The following is a 17,898-nucleotide window of genomic DNA, read 5'->3' as shown; positions in this document are numbered from 1 at the left end:
CCAAAGTCTCAGAGCCAATAAGTAGCAGAGCAAGGATTCAAGTGTAGGTCTATCTGTCCGACTTTGAACAATTGTCTTCTATTACCTCAGTGATCTTGGTGCCTGCAACCCCGACTCCACTTCTGGGCACAGATTGTGGCCTAGCTCCAAACGCAGCTCTGTGCACACTACCATTCAAAGCTCTAGGCAGAGTTCTAAAAATATAAGATCTCTGTGGAAGAAAGAAAAAACATGGGGGTTGGAATGTCTGCACATTAACAGTGGAATGTCACTGTCATAATACTTAAAGCATTCTTGGGGTGTGTAAAGAGAAGTGAATATGGTGATACCAGCCAACACTGTGTGCCGGGTACTAGGTAAGCACATCATGTATTTATTTGTTCTCTCATCAATGTTTACAACAGTGGGGTAGAATCAGCTGAGAAGCAGGTCCAAATTCCTCCCTCCTTGTTTTTTGACAGGAGAGGAGTCGGGAATGGAAGATGAATAGTCCAATTAGGCACTGATGCTCGAGTTCACTGTTACCTGAAGCTGTCTGCCTCTCTGGACCTCTGGAGAGGGGCATATTCTGCTTCCTGATCTTTCAGACTCAGACTTCAACATGAAGATGCTGTCGTGGGACAGGACTTTGTTCCCCATGCTGCTCTTGGCCCTGGACAGGAAGGAAAAAGTCTTGAAAGCAGCCAAGGGAACCAAATGAACCTAAGACACATGTATCAATATGTCTATAATATGGCCTACCATAGACACCTCAGAAGCATATGTGCTGACACAGAAAGTTGTCCATGAGATATAGAGTGAACAAAATAAAGAACAGTATGGTCCCATTTAATACATATACATATATTACATACATATGTAGTTTGTGTTCATAGAGAAAAGTCTGGAAGGATATCCACCATATTGTTAGTGGTGGAATGGCACTAGGAACTCTGAAGAATGGCACTAGGAACAGGAGGGATATTTTCATTTTATACTCTATGTACTTCTGCATAATTTTGATTTTTTAAAATGATCAACATGTATCTTTTTTATATAATAGCTTTACTTTTACTGAGATATAGTTTACCTACCATACAATTCACCATTGAAAGTATATAGTTCAGTAGTGGCAACACTGAGGAAGGGGAGGGAAGACCCTGAATCTTGCTATTATTAAGATGAGAGTTATAAAAGATCTTTCACACACAATTTGTCTCTAGTGTTTTTGTTTTGATGAAAAATATCACATATGTGGGCTTCCCTGGTGGCGCAGTGGTTGAGAGTCTGCCTGCCGATGCAGGGGACAAGGGTTCGTGCCCCGGTCCGGGAAGATCCCACATGCCGTGGAGTGGCTGGGCCCGTGAGCCATGGCCGCTGAGCCTGCGCGTCTAGAGCCTGTGCTCCACAACGGGAGAGGCCTCAACAGTGAGAGGCCCGTGTACCGCAAAAAAATATATATATATATATCACATATGTGCCCAGATGCTGGATACTTTCATTCACCAGGTCTTTTCCTCTTTCACACAAGGGTTCTGCAATATATTTGTCCTATTTTCAAATTCATCTTATGCACCCACCCTACCCACCTCCAGCTTGCTAAACCCAGATGGAAACACCTTCTGATTGGGAATGGAACCAGGTTGATAAGAATTACGTTAGGACAAATCAGGGGAAAGTTAGAAGCAAATGAAAGGCTAAAGGCACAAGACACTCCTTTGGGGATGTGGAAATATATTTCACCTTTTAAAATTTTCAACCAAAGACATCACAAGAAAAGAAAACTACAAACCAATATATCTTATGAATATAGATGCAAAATTCTTCAATAAAATACTAGCCATCTGAATCCAGCAGCATATAAAAAGAATTATACACTATGACCAAGTAGGACTTGCAAGGAATGCAACGTTACTTTAATATATGAAAACCAATTAATGTAATATACAATATCAATAGAATAAAAAGAAGAAACCACATACATGGTCACTTCAATAGATGCAGAAAAAGCATTTGTAGAATCCAACATTTTTTCATGAAAAATACACTCAACCTTGACGGAGAACATCTGTGAGAAACACACAGCTAATATCATAATGATGAAAGACTGGATGCTTTCTCCCTCGGATCAAGAACAAGACAAGGATGTCTGCTCTCACCACTTCTACTCTGCATTGTACTGGGTTCTAGCCAGGGAAATCAGGTAAGAAAATGAAATAAAGGGCATCCATACTGGACAGGGAGAAGTGAAATTATCTCTAATCACAGATGACATAATCTTGTGTATAAAACTCCTAAGGAACCCATTAAAAACTACTAGAGCTAATCAATGAGTTCAGCAAGGTTGCAGGATACAAGACCAATATATAAAAATTGATTGTATTTCTATATACTTGCAATGAACAATCCAAAAGTGAAATTTAGAAAACACTTCCACTTACAATACCACCAAAAAGAATAAAATATGGATGGACCTAGAGATTATTATGCTAAGTGAAATAAATCAGACAGAGAAAGACAAATACCGTATGATCTCACTTATATGTGGAATCTAAAAAACAAAACAAAAATCAAGACAAAACAGAAACAGACTTATAGAAACAGAGAGCAAACTAGTGGTTGCCAGAGAGGAGGGGAGGTGGGGGGCTGGGCTCAATAGGTGAAGGGGATTAAGAGATACAAACTCCCAGGTATAAAATAAATGTCACGGGGATGTACTATACAACATAAGGACTATAGTCAATAATACTGTAATAATTTTGTGCGGTGACAGATGGCTACTAAACTTCTCATGGTGATCCTTTCATAATGTATTTGATCGACTCAGTATGTTGCACAGCTGAAACTAACAATATTGTGTGTCAACTCTACTTCAATTTAAATTTTTTTATAAAAAAGAATAAAATAGGAATAAATTTAATGAAAGCTGTGTAAAACTTATACTCTGAAAACTATAAAACACTGATGAAAGAAATTAAAGAAGATCTAAATAAATGGAAAGACAGCCTACGTTCACAAATTGGAAGACAATCTTGTCAAGAGGGCAATACTCCACCAATTGATCTACAGGTTTAATGCAATCTCTTTAGAAATCTCAGCTGCCTTAAGTTTTTTTTTGCAGTAATGGACAAGCTGATCTTAAAATTCAAAGCGAAGTGCTAGGGACCACAAATAGCCAAAACAATCTTGAAAACGATGCATAAAGTTGGAGGACTCACACTTGCCAATTTTAAACTTACTACAAAGCTACAGTAATCAAGACAGGGTAGTACGGCATGATAGACATACAGATCAATGAAATAGAAGGGAGATTCCATAAATGAACCCATTAATCTATGGTTAACTGATTTGCAAGAAGGGTGCCAAGACCATTCAATTGGGAAAGAATGTTTTTTTTAATAAATAGTGCTGGGACAACTGGATAGCCGCATGCAAGAGAATGAAGTTAGACCCTTATTTCATACCATATATAAAAATTAACTCCAAATGGGTCAAAGACCGAAATATAAGAGCCAGAACTCTTAGAAGAAATCATAGGGGTGTATCTTCATAACCTGGATTTGGCAATGGAGTCTTAGACATGACACCAAAAACTTAAGCAGCAAAAGGAAAAAAACCAGATAAATAGATTTCATCAAAATTACAACCTTTTGTACTTCAAAAGACAACCCACATAATGGGAGAAAAACTGTATACCTGATAAGGGACTTGTATCTAGAATATACAAGAAACTCTTACAATTCAATAATAAAAATAAAAAAGAATGAAATTTTGCCATTTGCAGCAACATGAATGGACTTGGAGGACATTATGCTAAGTGAAACAAGTCAGACAGAGAAAGACAAGTACTGTATGATAGCACTTATATGTGGAATCTAGAAACTACAACAAACTAGTGAATAAAACAAAAAAAGAAGGAGACTCACAGATATAGAGAACAAGCTAGTGGTTACCAGTGGGAAGAGGGAAGGTGGAAGGGCAATATAGAGGTAAGGGGGGAAAAGGATTACTATGGGATTATATGAAATCATGTGTGTGAAACTTTTGAAAATTGTAAAGCACAATAGAATTTAAAGAATCTTTCATTCAAAAAATAAAAAAATAAAAATACAGATAACCTAATTAAAAATGGACAAAGGATCTCAATAAACATTCCTCCGAAGAAGGCATACAAATAGCTAACAAACCCATGAAAAGATGCTCAACATCATTAGTCAGCAGGGAAATACAAATTCAAACTATAATGAAATGCCACGTCATACCCACTAGAATGGCTAGAAACAAAACTAAGATAACAAGTATTGGCAAGGTTGTAGAGAAATTGGAAACCCCATACACTGCTGGTGGGAATGTAAAAGAATTCAGACACTTTGGAAAACAGTCTGGTGGTTCCTTGAAAAATTAAACATTAACTTACCATGTGACCCAGCAACCTCACTCCTAGGTATAGACCCAAGAGAAATAAAAATATATCTATCCAAAAACTTAGACACATATCTAACTCAGCATGCTTCATAATAGCCCAAAGGTGGAAATAACCCAATATATGTCAATTGATGAGTGCATAAAGTGTAATATATCCAGGCAGTGGAATACAATTCAATTTTTAAAGGAATAAAGTACTGATACATGTTACAACATGGATGACTCTTGAAGACACGCTAAGGGAATCAAGCCAGTCACAAAAGACCATATATTGTATGATTCCATATATATGAAATATCCAGAATAAGCAAATTTACAGAGGCAGAAAGTAGGTAAGTGGCCACCTATGACTGGACTGGGGTTGACTGCTAATGGGTACAGGGGTTCTTTTAGGGAGGGATGAAAATGTTGTTAAAGTAATTTTTAATACTTCAAATACTTTTTTTCCATTTATTACCTTTCTTACCAAATTATACATGTAGGTTGGCATTTTTAAAAAGAATCTGTAAATGGTAACTAGAGTGGCAGCTCAGGCAGTGTAGGGCTAGCACCCACCTTGTCGTTGTTAGCCTGCCTGGCTGAGGGATGAGCACATGGGCTATTTGATTGTGACACACTCCGAGGACAATGTGGTGTTCTGGGGATTAAAATGGCACCAACGCTAAGGTGGCTTGTGGGCCAGCAGGGAGGAGAGGAGGCAGATGTCTGCCACTTTGTAGTAAAGTCCTACCCACATTTTCCCTAAAACTCTCCTACCCAGGTGGCCCTGGTGGTGAAGGCAAGGTTCTCTGCTTTATGAAAATAGCAGAAAATTAACGTGACTCCAGAGGAACACAATGGAGTTGTTTCTGATGCAGCACTGGGGGAGCATCTCTACACGTTCGCTCATTACGCACACATACACACTTCCATTCACTGCTTCTCTATGACCTGCTGGCTCAAATCAGGCTTGAGACCAGTGTAGGATCTGTGACTACTCCAGCTCCCCTGCTTTGTGCAGAAAAACTGCAAGGAAATCTTAGGCCATAAGTGGGCTTAGAAACTCTGTCATTTCCATGCCGTGCGTCAGCCAGAGTATAACCGTTGCACTGGCTCTCTAGTGTCAAGCCCTCCCTGATCAAAGGATTACATTAGCACCAGCTGTGGTCAGGTCTGTCGGAAACCAAACCTCCTGTCCACTCCCTGGAGGCAAAGAAAACACATCCCAAATCTAAATAAAATCTTGGCCTTAATTAAAGGCAATAAAGTGTAGTACACCAGCACCCACGAAAGAATCAAACAGAGGAATGGGATTTGTCCGTTCTATCAGATACAGCTTAAAACACTCTTGGAAATAGATACTGGACCTATTGTACAGCACAGGAGAGGGCTGGCCATAAGTTTTGTTATGATTGATCACTTCAATGGATCGCTTCAATGGATCGCTTCAAGCTGATCTCCCTAACTCCCGAGTGATATTCTCCAGGGTTTCTCCCCTAGCAATTAAGCAAGAGGTTCGGGTCAGGGATGAACTTCAGGCCTCCTAAGGTATATTCTTAATTAATTTACGCTCCTTGCAAAAAAAAAAGACCAATCTCAGGTCCTTAGAAAAACACCCTTCCTCATGTATGAACTAGTTCATGCACTTATACCCACTCCCTCTCGCTCTCCTTTCCTCCCTTCCCCGCCCCAGAGGTGCACATGCACACACCTTCTTAGTCTGGAGAATATATCAGACTAAGTGGACCATTTTGGAGGGAGAGGCACAAGTAAAAAGGGGCAAGGTAGAACTTCAGTAGAGACAGCCCTTGCCAATTTGTAGAGACAAATCAGAATAAACCCAAACTTCCCTCTCCCACCTCACCCTCTGGGTTTTTCTTAGGGCTAGTCTCAGTTTTCCTTAGACCTCTAATGCAATGGTCTATAATGGTATGATTTGTGAGGTATGAGGCAAGTCCCTTTGCAAAACCATCTCCCTTGCTAGTAAAGCTATCTGAAATACCTCACATTCAATGCACTCATTAAGGTCCTTTTTAAGGAGACCTACGTGCTGTGAGTGGGCAGTATAACATGTTTGCTAACTATCCCATTACCTCCAAGTAAAGCCTTGAGGGAATGGGTAGCAGTACACGTGAGCTCTGTAGGGAGTCCAGATAAGCCTGGAATTTAAGGCCAGGGGAACAGACCCAAGTGGAACTCCACAGACAGGAATCCAATTGATCCAGGAAGAGCTGCAGGTACTGGGTGTCCAGATTTTCCACAATAAGATGTGGAAGTTGAGGCTTCAAAGATGAAAATTTGAATAGGAGTGGCAATGTTGGCTGAGAAACAGTCTTCCCCATACCTTCTGTGACCAGTTACAGCATTTACCCCAGTCTCCTGGGATGGAGGGAGAAATGAATTTGGGTTCTTTGCTTGCTTGCTTTTTTGTTTTTACATTAACACAGTGATTTCATCCTTATGCCCCAACCCAACTAGATGGCTTCACTATCTAAGATTTTAATCACACATTAGGAGATCTGGAGTCTGAGGACTGGGCAAGCAAACCAGCTCAAGCTTCCTAAACGACGGAGGCCATCCTTACCTTATGAAACAGAGTCCTCTGGCTCCTAACTAATGGTAGGCCCCTACATCTCATTGTAGCTGTGACTGCGCAGGTTGCCCTGATCTACCCGCACCCTCTCACACAGCACTCTTGGGGGAGGGGGTATGCATTTGTCATACTCCGTGCAACCCACTGAGCTGTGCAGCCCAGACGGCAAACATGTATATATGTGTATATATATATATATATACACACACACACACACACACACACGCATACAGGGAAAGACCTCCAGGCCCAGCTCCCACGGGCAGGGAGGCCAAGAGTCCCTGGGACCAAAGGCCCATTGGAGACTTGGCTGCCAAAGGGGGACCTGGATCTAGCTACCTGCCCCTTGCCCCGCCCCCACTCCCCGCCCCACCTGAGCTTACCTAGGCTTGGTTTGTCGACCTTCGCAAACTGGCTTCACGGAAGAGATGTTAGTACTATCACTGGACAAGTTTGGTTTGAGGTTCCTCTTTCCCTGGGCATCTTCAGGCTCTTTTTTCTTCTTCTTCCCAAAAAATCTCTTGAAGCCTTTAAATTTGGATTTCTCCTTTCCTGGAAGTTAGAATTGAAAGTGAGGCAGAGTGTGATGGTGGAAGGGAAGACAGGAGAGGAAACGGCCTTCATTGCAGGAATGAGGAGTATGATCCCAGAGGCCCTCCAGGTCTCGGCCCTCATCCCCAGTGCCCACAGCACCATTCATCCGGTTTGTTCTCTTCTTAGTAACTCACTAACAAAGTAGCTGAGTTTCTGGTGAAAGCAGAAGCTCAGATCCCAACTTGTGGCCTCTGGGCAGCCTCTATTCTGGCTCAACTCACCATGCGTTCACTTGCCACTCAATTTCAACTATGAACACACACCTCTTTCCTGGCCCTAAGAAGTTCATTCATAGGCAGCAATTCTTGAGCCAACATAAGCACTTGGTACTCCGGTCGCTGGAGTCATGGTGATCCAGTTGGGGAGCAAAGCTTCCACATGTGACAAACTCTTCAGGACCCTTGGAAATCCCTGTGGGAGTTGGTACTGCCCAACCTGTGTGCTGAAAGGATGCAGACCCAAGGAGTGAGTGCAGTGGGGTTGGTGCAGTCAGGGAAGACGTCCTCAAGGAAGGGATTTATGAGCAAGGGAGAGGGCTGGGAACGGGGAAGAAAGGGCTGCTGGGCAAAGAAGCTCCCTGTGCAAAGGACATGACAAAATCACCTACGAAAGAGTTTTGCAAGGGAGGATGTGTGTGAGTGTGTGTGTGTGTGTGTGTGTGTGTGTGTGTGTGTGTGTTATGTGCATTGTGTATGTTCTTCAATTATTACTGATTGGTTCAGATTATCTACAGTGCTGATGCCCTCTGCAGCAGTAAGGAATGTGAGCTTTAAATGCTCCTCAGGCTTTGTTTGGGCTTTCTTGAGCTTCCTAGTAAACACATATATCTTTATCAGGGCTCAGTAGAAGAGGGGAAAAGGCAGGGGAGTTTGCACTGCATTCTTCAGAGGCAAGGAACCAACTCTTACTGCTTCGCATGCAATAATTTACCAACTCAGGTGTCTCATTCCAATTTCCAACAGCCTGGCCTCTGGAAGGGCTCTTGTCAGCACAGCAATGCTGCAGCAGCAGTGAAGGGTCCAGCCAAGGGAATTGCCGACAAGGCTGCCATTAGAAAGACTGAGTGGTGTGACGGAACGCACCACCGAAGAGTCAGAAAACTCTGGAATCCCGGGCTTGGCTCTGCTATCGATTAGCTCTGTGACCTCAGGTAAGTCACTCAACCTCTCTGGGGCTCAGCTGGAAAATGAGGGTATCACGCTAATCAGCATCTCCCAGAGTACGTTCAGAAGGATACTCATAGGTCTGTTGCATGAAAAGGGGGTTTGCAGTCTCGTCAATCTGGGAAATGCTGATTAAACAGAGTTTAAGGGTGTGATTTGCAACAAGACTCTTCTGAAACTTCAGCATGCCTATGTGTATGGTGTAGCGCCGAGAAACGGGGTAACGGTGTTGTCTCTCCAACGCGTGTATGCAGAATGTCTGGCAAAACACACTTTGGGAAACGCTGAAGTAGCGCTCCTTCTAGCGCTGAACGCTATGGCCAGCTTGTGTACTGATTAATCCTAGGCCTGCCTATTCGAAAGGTTTCTAAACTTCAAGGCCTGACTTAAGTCCAGTTTCCCACCATCACTACAATTCATGCTCCTCTCTGTACACCTAAAACTTGACTGTCGGCACCACAAGTTTTGCATCTGAATGTTCTCTAGTCTGCGCATTCATTCATTCATTCACCTATTCAATGAACGTTTATTAAGGTCAAGCACTTACTATGTTTTGGGTATCAGTGAGAGAGAAATAAGATACGGTTCTACGTCTTAGCTACTGTCTCCCACATCTAGGCTGTAGGCGGGGCCTCTTTAGCATCCTCTTTAGCAACTAGCACAGTGCAAAGCACGCTGTGACACTCGAGAGACAACTGAGTCCATTGAGGGGTGCAGAGTACGAACACAGCTTGTCACTTCCCTTAAATTGAGAACACTGGGCAGCGCCATCCTTAAGCATCCTATAATTTATACACTGGCCCTTATTGGGGTTGATATAAATGATAAATAATGTGGTAGAGATCTTGGCATAAGATCTGGCATGTAGTAAATGCTAATAGATGTGAGATAAAATTAGGGAATCAATAATTGTCTATTAAGACCAGATTCAATTCTATCTGTAGAATTGATCTATCAATTCTATCCATCTACTCTATCTATCTAGCGATAAGGGGAAGAACCCCATATCTATAACTCAATAGTGAATTCTAAAATATACATGATTAGAAGCAGAAGCCAGCACGGCTTGCGGCAACACAAGAAGGTGGTAGGCCTGTGTGCTTGGTAATCGTTGCTTAAGTAACTTCAGTTTTGAATGATTTGAGGAATTTCTCATCTACTAGGATGTACCTATACAGATAGGGTCATGGTTAGGATAAACTTGGCAATTCTACCTTGAGATAGACAGAATAAAGAGCAGAGGTACAATAGGAAACATGTTTTCCCAAGCTTCCTTCTTCAATTTTTTAAGGACAAAATTAAAGTAATTTCTATGATAATAAATTATTTAAAATGCTATTTGACCTCATAGAACCACTGTGAGGATTCAACGTGAAAGTGCTGAGAAGTATACAGGATGGAGTAGGCTTGGCTCTAAAGTAATCTATATTTTGCTCTCCGGCCTTCTTTCTTAATCTTCCCACCCCCAAAGGATTTCTACAATCCATGAAATAGTGCGATTTTTATGTAAAATCCTGATTACTATACTAATCACTAGAATCAGGTTTTTGCTGAGATGTATTTACCAACTGGATCTCTGGGGAAAATGCCCTTATTTGTAATGTCTGCCTACTCTTGTGGTGTAAATCCTCCCATCATGGTCAATTTCAAGCTACTAACATGACATTTAGGGAGAGATGTGCACAGCCTCCCAAGCCAGCGTAAGGTAGCTCCAACACACCACTAAATAACTCCTGCCCAGTGAGGATGAACTGGGCAGCGTCCCCTCACAAGCGGGAAGGAGCCTTTGCAGGCACTGCCATTTTTCAAACAGAAGGAATGACATTTATCGATTCTTGACAGATGGATCTCCTTCTGAAACGAGAACAACTTTCTGCTCAGAGTGTTTGGAAACATAATGATTATTGCCCTCCTTGCTTTGAAATCCCAGAATGGAAGGGAGGAGGGCAAAGCTAGACGATTTGGAGTTGCAAACCTGCTTTTCACAAACCAGCAAAGACAGAGGGACAGAATCAGTAGGTGACACAATCTACAAACACTTAAGAACTGAATAAAAACACTTCTAATAAACTTTTCAGGTTGTAAAACTGAATGTACCAAACATAGTCATTGTATGAGCAAACCAAATTATGCATTAACACATTTTTATGTTCCTAAATTAACCAAATGACTAGTGACTATAGAACTGTAAAAGGTGTTAAAAATTAAGTATGCGTATATTCCAATGTTTCCCCAGTCTTCCGTTTTTTGCTCGGCAGAAACAACTTATTTTCCCACGAGGATTTAAAATACCTTAAGCAATGCATGTTTCTTTCAACCTTGGCCACTAGGAGGCAAAGAATGTTTCCTTTCCTCCCTCGGGGGTAGCTCTGGCTATAGTGGTGGTATAGCTTCGTTGGTAGGGAGTTGGGGAGACACCAAGAGGTGGGGTGGGCTGCCCATTGATCTGGGGCAGTGACTTGAAAATTGGACATAGCCTGACTAAGCAACCCATTGCCAGACATCCAGCTCAGTTGCAAGAGTCCAAGTCTTCAGCCTGCTCTGGCTTAGGAGAGCTCTCCATCCCCGACAGCATCAGACCCCGTGTATGGAGACCCTGGGAGTGAGATACAAAGCTGGGAACTGTCCACGTGCTATGTTACTTTCGAAACCCGAATGGAATCCGAGACACTTGCCATATATTCACTGGTGTAAATTGGCCTTTCAAACTTTCTTTTGCAAAGGGGTGCCTTTAAATTGCCAGCAGCTGGGGCTTCCCTGGTGGCGCAGTGGTTGAGAGTCCGCCTGCCAATGCAGGGGACACGGGTTCAATCCCTGGTCCGGGAAGATCCCACGTGCAACTAAGCCCGTGCGCCACAACTACTGAGCCTGCGCTTTAGAGCCCACGAGCCACAACTACTGAAGCCCGTGTGCCTAGAGCCCGTGCTCCGCAACAAGAGAAGCCACCGCCATGAGAAGCCTGCGCACTACAACGAAGAGTAGCCCCCGCTCGCCGCAACTAGAGAAAGACCGCGTGCAGCAACGAAGACCTAACACAGCCAAAAATAGATAGATAAATAAATAAATAAATTTATTTTTAAAAATATATTGCCAGCAGCTGAGCCCTGTGTGGGCTGGTTTCCAAAGTTGCTGAAAGTGTAAAGGGTAGATAGACCTAGACAGCAGGTTTGGGTCAAAACTCACATTTGTATCCAGCAATGTCTATGGAGATCACCTATACACTGGGTAACTTATGCCACCACAAGGCACAGCAGTGGTGGTCAGTGAGCTGACTGCTGTTTGGACTTCTGTAACGAAGCCATTGACTTCTCTGTCCAAGCCCAAGGACTACATATCCCCAAACAGGCAGTAGCTTTCAACACCCTCATCCACCGAGGGCCTGCAGTGCATCACATGCCAGAAAACAGCCCATGGAAGCAGTCCTCTCCCGTTCCCCCAGACAAGAACACACTTAAATCCAATGAAGAGATCATTGCTTTGGGTTGTGTATTTGCTTATTTACCACGCACACAGGCAGCCCTTCTGGGTTGCACTTGAGCTTTCAAAATGCATCGCGCATAACGGTGACCTTGTTCTCTTGTGTTGCTGCTTGGAAAGAAGACGCTTCTAACCGGCCTTTCTTCCCTTCAACCTCCAACAGCACCTTATTCTCTGGCTGGCAATGACTAATACTAAACATGTACCCAAATGCTGGATCTCTGTGAGAAAAACATCTTGGGAACAGAGAAAGGGCATTTCCTTACCTCCACCCTTTATCAGGATGCAGCGCAATGACACCTTTTTCTCTAGGCACCTGTCTAGCTCATATCCAGAAAGATAGATCAGTTCATTTGGCAGTTGGGGTTGCCTTGGTGAGGAGGCCTATCATTCATTCATTTATTCATTCATTCACTACAAACTTTTGAGTGTCTAATCAGTCTCTCTGAGACCCAATACTGAACAATGGTGACACAGATGAAGAGCCTCCAGGAAGCCACAAGAAGGTTCCCCTCTCTCTGTCCTTCCAGACCAAGTCTTCTGCACCACACTAAGAAACCTCAGCAAACATTGAAGAAAAACCCAGTGAACTGTTAAATTCAGTTCTGCCTTTAAATGCAATGGCTCATCTTATGCCTTATGGTTCCTCCCCTTCCCCCCACCTTTTTCCAGTGTCAATAAAGCGTATCATTGTTTAGTGACCTTTGCCTCTCTATTACCCCACTCATGGTCTCCTATCATTCACAGGTGGCACCATAATTTATGCAATGGATAGGTTTTGCAAAAGAAATTTTTGTAAATTGATTCCCATTTAGCAGAAGCCTATGGTGGCTTCTTTGTTACTATCCCCCCTTGACTCCTCAAATTACAAATTTATCTGTTGGTTAAGTCTGGATTCCTATCTACAGCAAAACCTCAGTTGAATCTCTCAGATCCTGGCCTGCTCTGATTTTTTTTTTTCTGATTAAGCAGAAATTCTTCTCATGCCTTAGTAAATGGAACCTGCTAACCATCCCCAAAGAAGATTGCAGGGCCTAGACAAAACTCTTTTGACTATCAGAGTTTGAGATGAAAGAGAACAGATTAGAAGATGGAAAACTAAATATGGACTGAGTCTAGTGTCATTAGAAATTTGATATGAACTTGTTTTCTGTGACTTGATTCTTTTTCTAGGGGTTAAACACATTAAACAAATCTAGTTCTAGTTACCAAGATTTTATTGGGTTACTTACCCTCATCACTGGACTCCAGAACTTCCATACTGCCAGAAATTTCACTTAGTGATTCAGCTATAGTTCAATCACTAAAATAAAATATAGAGGAAAAAACAAAAAATCATTTACTATCTAGGATATAATACAATCATTTTACCCTACTCCTTATCCTCCAGTTAGATTCTTACACTATGCAAGAAAAGATATACAAAGGAAATTGCCATTAGAGAGAATTATTCTTCCTTAAAAAAGATAATGGGGCTTCCCTGGTGACGCAGTGGTTGGGAGTCCGCCTGCCGATTCAGGGGACGCAGGTTCGTGCCCCGGTCCAGGAAGATCCCACATGCCGCAGAGCGGCTGGGCCCGTAAGCCATTGCCGCTGAGCCTGCGCGTCCGGAGCCTGTGCTCCGCAACGGGAGAGGCCACAACAGTGAGAGGCCCACGTACCGCCAAAAAAAAAAAAAAAAAGACAATGATTCCACATATATGAAATGTCCAGGATAGGCAGACACATAGACACAGAAAGTGTCTTGCTTAAGGCTAGAGGGACGAGGGTGTTTTTTTTGAGTGATAGGATACAGGGTTTCTTTTTGAGGTGATGACAATGTTCTAAAATTAATTGTGGTAATGGTTGCACAAATCTTTGAATATATTAAAAAGCATTGACTTGTACACTTTAAATGGGTGAATTGTATAATATGTGAATTATAGCTCAATAAAGCTGTTACCAAAATATAAAAGGCAAATGTACAAAACCTGATCTATTGCTTTGTGTTGGGGCCCATTACATTTGGAGGTCTGTTACTATTCATGGGTGTGCCCAGGCAGACAAAATTGTATAGATAAGCCATAAAGAAAAAACTGAGATAGTTGACTACATAAAAACTTTTAACTTTTGGCCAAAAAGAGTAAAGAGTTTACAAAAGAATAACAAACTAGGAAGCAATACTTACAACAAATATAGATAAAGGTGCCAATTTTCTAAATTTGTCAAGAGTGCATATAAACTAATAAATGACAAACAACTGGATATAAAATGGGGCAAAGGATACAACAGGAAGTTTATAGAAAAAGAAATACATAAAGAAAAGTTCAGTCCTACTCATAATTAAAGAAATGTAAATCAAAGTATCAAGTTAACATTTTTACCTATCAGATTGTCCAAAAGTTTTAATTCTGATGATATTCCATGCTGACAAGGATGAGAAAAGTGGACACGCTCATACATTATGAAGTGTAAATTGCTCTCTGAAGAACAATTTCACAGTATCAAAAGTTAAAAATACACATACCTTTTGATCCAGTAGCATCACCACTAGAACTTCACCCTGTAGCTATACTCACACTTGTACACAAAAATGTATATGCAAGAATGTTTATCACAGCATTGTTTTAAGCAGTCCAAAGTGGGAAACAACCAAAGTGACCATCGAAAGGGTAATCCTCCCATGACTCTGATTCTATATCACGGGAGAATTATCTGTCCCTGGGCTCCTTTCCACTAGTGCAGATAATCAATTGAGAGCCTACTGTACATTTTCAGTCTAGCCTTCTAGCCAGGGAAGCATGTCAGTTGATAATCAAACCTTTATAAATCAATGCTGACATTTTTGATGGGAGTTTGTGGGTGGAGGGGAGGGGGGACCTGATCAGCAGACCCAGAGAAAAGAGCAAGAATGCCGCGGAGAGGCAAGCAGAGACTGCCCTCCTCACAGCTCGCCTTGGGGTCTCGATGTGTCTGACTCAAGTACCATCAGGTTGGATTAAGTAGATTCTGGAGCCCCCTCCCTACACTGGATCTGTCCTGCTCCCAGAAACAGTCAAGCTGCCATTGCTGTTTCATGGATGGGCTCCAGGCCCATCGTGTGCTGCCCTCTAGCCGTTAAGCCCCTGATACTTCTCTGGAGCTAGAGAGGGGTGACCACAGGCTCTGAGGTTAAGGTGGATTTGAGAGGTCACCCACTGAGAGTGACTGAGGCCTTTGGAAAGCAAAAGCTTCCAAACCACAGGGAGAGCTGACAGGGTCCTGGTGTCAAGATGGCTTGAGACCCTCTCACTGAGAAGTCCTATGGTTCCCCACAGTGTACGTTCATTCTCGCTGCAATGAGGAATAAACCTAGCTTGTTCAACACCAGGTGTGTTGCAGCTGGGCTTTGGCTGAAAGGTATCGACACTTTATTCGAGTCACTCAAACTCTATGAGCCAATATCATAATTCTACCTGAAGATGACAACCGCAGGCCCACACAATGCTCACTAATTACCACACACACATACACACACACATACACAAGTTCCATCTGGAGATCTGGACAGAGCAGAGGGGTAGGGAAATTCAGAAGGCCCTCAGAAATTCAGCGGGAGAACAGGAGAATTCCTTGGGCCAGGAGCAATTCACATCACTGGCGAGTCCCTGGGCCATCTTAATAAACATGGCAGCACCCCAGCCCCTGCCGCTAAGAAACGCTTCTTAGACACTGGGGAAATAAACTACCTCTGAGCTTTAGAGAAGCCCATGGAAAAGAAGCCCATTTTCCAAAATGCCAGGCCACAGCAGGCTAACGTTGCCCCTGACCCACCACTGTCAGGGGCAGAAGAAGAAAGGGGAATGATAACCAAAGAGAAAAATATGAAAGACAAAGGGAGAACAAAGAAAGAGGGCATCATGGCGGCATCTGCGTCCCTGGAGCACTAATAGAATCACTGGATCTAACTAACTTTTGAGTTTAAACTGTCTCAAATTCTTTCTGGCATACTTACCTTGTATCCCCGACTGCAGGCCCTGAGGACAGTAGAACCATCAGCTGAGCTACCTCCTCTTCCAAACAAACCAACAACCACAACAAAACATATAAACCTCCCCTTGATTCGAAATCCTCTTCCTGTTACCACCCATTTCTCTGCCTCCCTTTAAAGCCAAACTCTGAAAGGTTATCTATACTTACTACCTTTATGTCTTCACTTCTTATTCTTTTGCACTCTCTCCAACAGGCCTTCCAAATCCAACTGCTTCCAAACCGCTCCACTAAAACTGCTCTCGTTCAATCCACCCATCTGTTATTTGACCTCCCAGCAGCATGTGACACTCCCTCTTTTTTGAATAATGTTATCACTTGCCTTTCTGAACATCACACTCCCTTCATTTTCCTCCTACCTCACTGGCTGTTTCTTCTCAACCTCCCTTGCTGTATCTTTCTTCTTTCCCTGTTTCTGAAATGTTGTAGCACCCGAGGGCTCTACCCTTGGCCCTTTTCTTTATCTACAGTCATTTCCTAGACCAGCGCCATTAAATAGAAATGTTAACGTGAACCACAATTGCAAGCCACATAGGTAATTTTAAATTTTCTAGTAGCCACGTTCAAAAGAGCAAAAAGAAACAGGTGAAGTTACTTTTAATAATATATTTTACTTAGGTCAGTAGAACCAAAATATTATCATTTCAACATGTAATCATTATAAAAAATAATATCAATGAGATATTCTATGTTCTTTTTATCATACTAAGCCTTTGAAATCTGGTTTGTATTTTTCACGTATAGCACATTTCTATTCGGACTTAGCCACGTTTCAACTGCTCGGTAGTCACATGGGTCTAGGGACTACCATATTCTAGATGATCTCATTCACACCTTATGAATACTATCTAGACACTGAACTCCAAAATTTCTATGTCTAGACTGGATCTCATCCCTGAACTCCATATTCCTATAGCCAACTGTCTATCCAACATCTCCACCTAACAGTGCATATCGGCCGATTGGGTCCCCTCACACTCACTCCTCCTGGGTTTTATGTGCTCTGGCCCCATGCCCACGTCCCCCCGACTGACCACCCATCCTGCTACCCTCCCACTTTCTCCCTGTGCTCCAGCCTCACTGGCCTTCTTGCTAATCCCCAACACAGCCAGCCCCTTTCAATCTCAGGGTCTTTGCATTTGCTGCTCCCCCTGCCCAGAGGGCTCTTTCCCCAGCTAGCTGCATGGCTGCCTCTTTTATAGCATTCAAGTCAGCTCAAAGGGTCCCTCCCAGAGAGGACCTCCATGATCATCCTAGTTAAAGCATCTAGTCTCTCTCCATCACATTATCCTTTACTAACATCTTCGTAGCACTCATCAATGTCTGAAATTATATTCTATATTAATTTAGTTACAGTCTCTTATCTGTCTCCTCTACTAGAATGTAAATTCCATTAGGGCAGGGGCCTTGTCCATTTTGTTCATCACTGGATCCCCCAGCACCTGGAATGGTACCTGGTACCTCTGTCAGGCACCTGCTAAATGTTTGTTCAATGAATGCGTACATTCAGCGAAAGAAGGAGAAGTAACGTAAGAACCATCTTTGTGGTCAGAAATTTTTGAGAAGTCGAGGCAAGGAAAGGACGCAAAGGAAGACTTGTCGTGGGGGGGCGGGAAGCTCCTTCCTTGCCAGCTTAGCAGGCCCTGCCTTCCCTCCCAGCAAGGTGGGCGCCTCTTGTCC

General features: G+C 42.7%; 1 protein-coding gene across 1 annotated transcript in view; it reads right to left on the bottom strand.

Annotated features, from left to right (window-relative positions):
• The window catches only part of KIAA1210 (KIAA1210 ortholog), a 36,400-nt gene extending 19,957 nt beyond the window's left edge, over positions 1-16,443 (bottom strand). Inside the window, 5 exon segments of the mRNA XM_060292001.1 lie at positions 86-211; positions 526-652; positions 7,360-7,528; positions 13,443-13,513; positions 16,372-16,443. Of these exon segments, the coding sequence (XP_060147984.1) occupies positions 86-211; positions 526-652; positions 7,360-7,528; positions 13,443-13,470 (450 nt within the window). The 5' untranslated portion in view covers positions 13,471-13,513; positions 16,372-16,443.
• Positions 16,444-17,898: the final 1,455 nt, after the last annotated feature.

Source organism: Globicephala melas, chromosome X (genome assembly GCF_963455315.2).
Source record: "Globicephala melas chromosome X, mGloMel1.2, whole genome shotgun sequence".
NCBI classification, from domain to species: Eukaryota; Metazoa; Chordata; class Mammalia; order Artiodactyla; family Delphinidae; genus Globicephala; species Globicephala melas.
The sequence above is the reverse complement of the archived record's forward strand: the minus strand, read 5'-3'. Positions and strand labels throughout refer to the sequence as shown.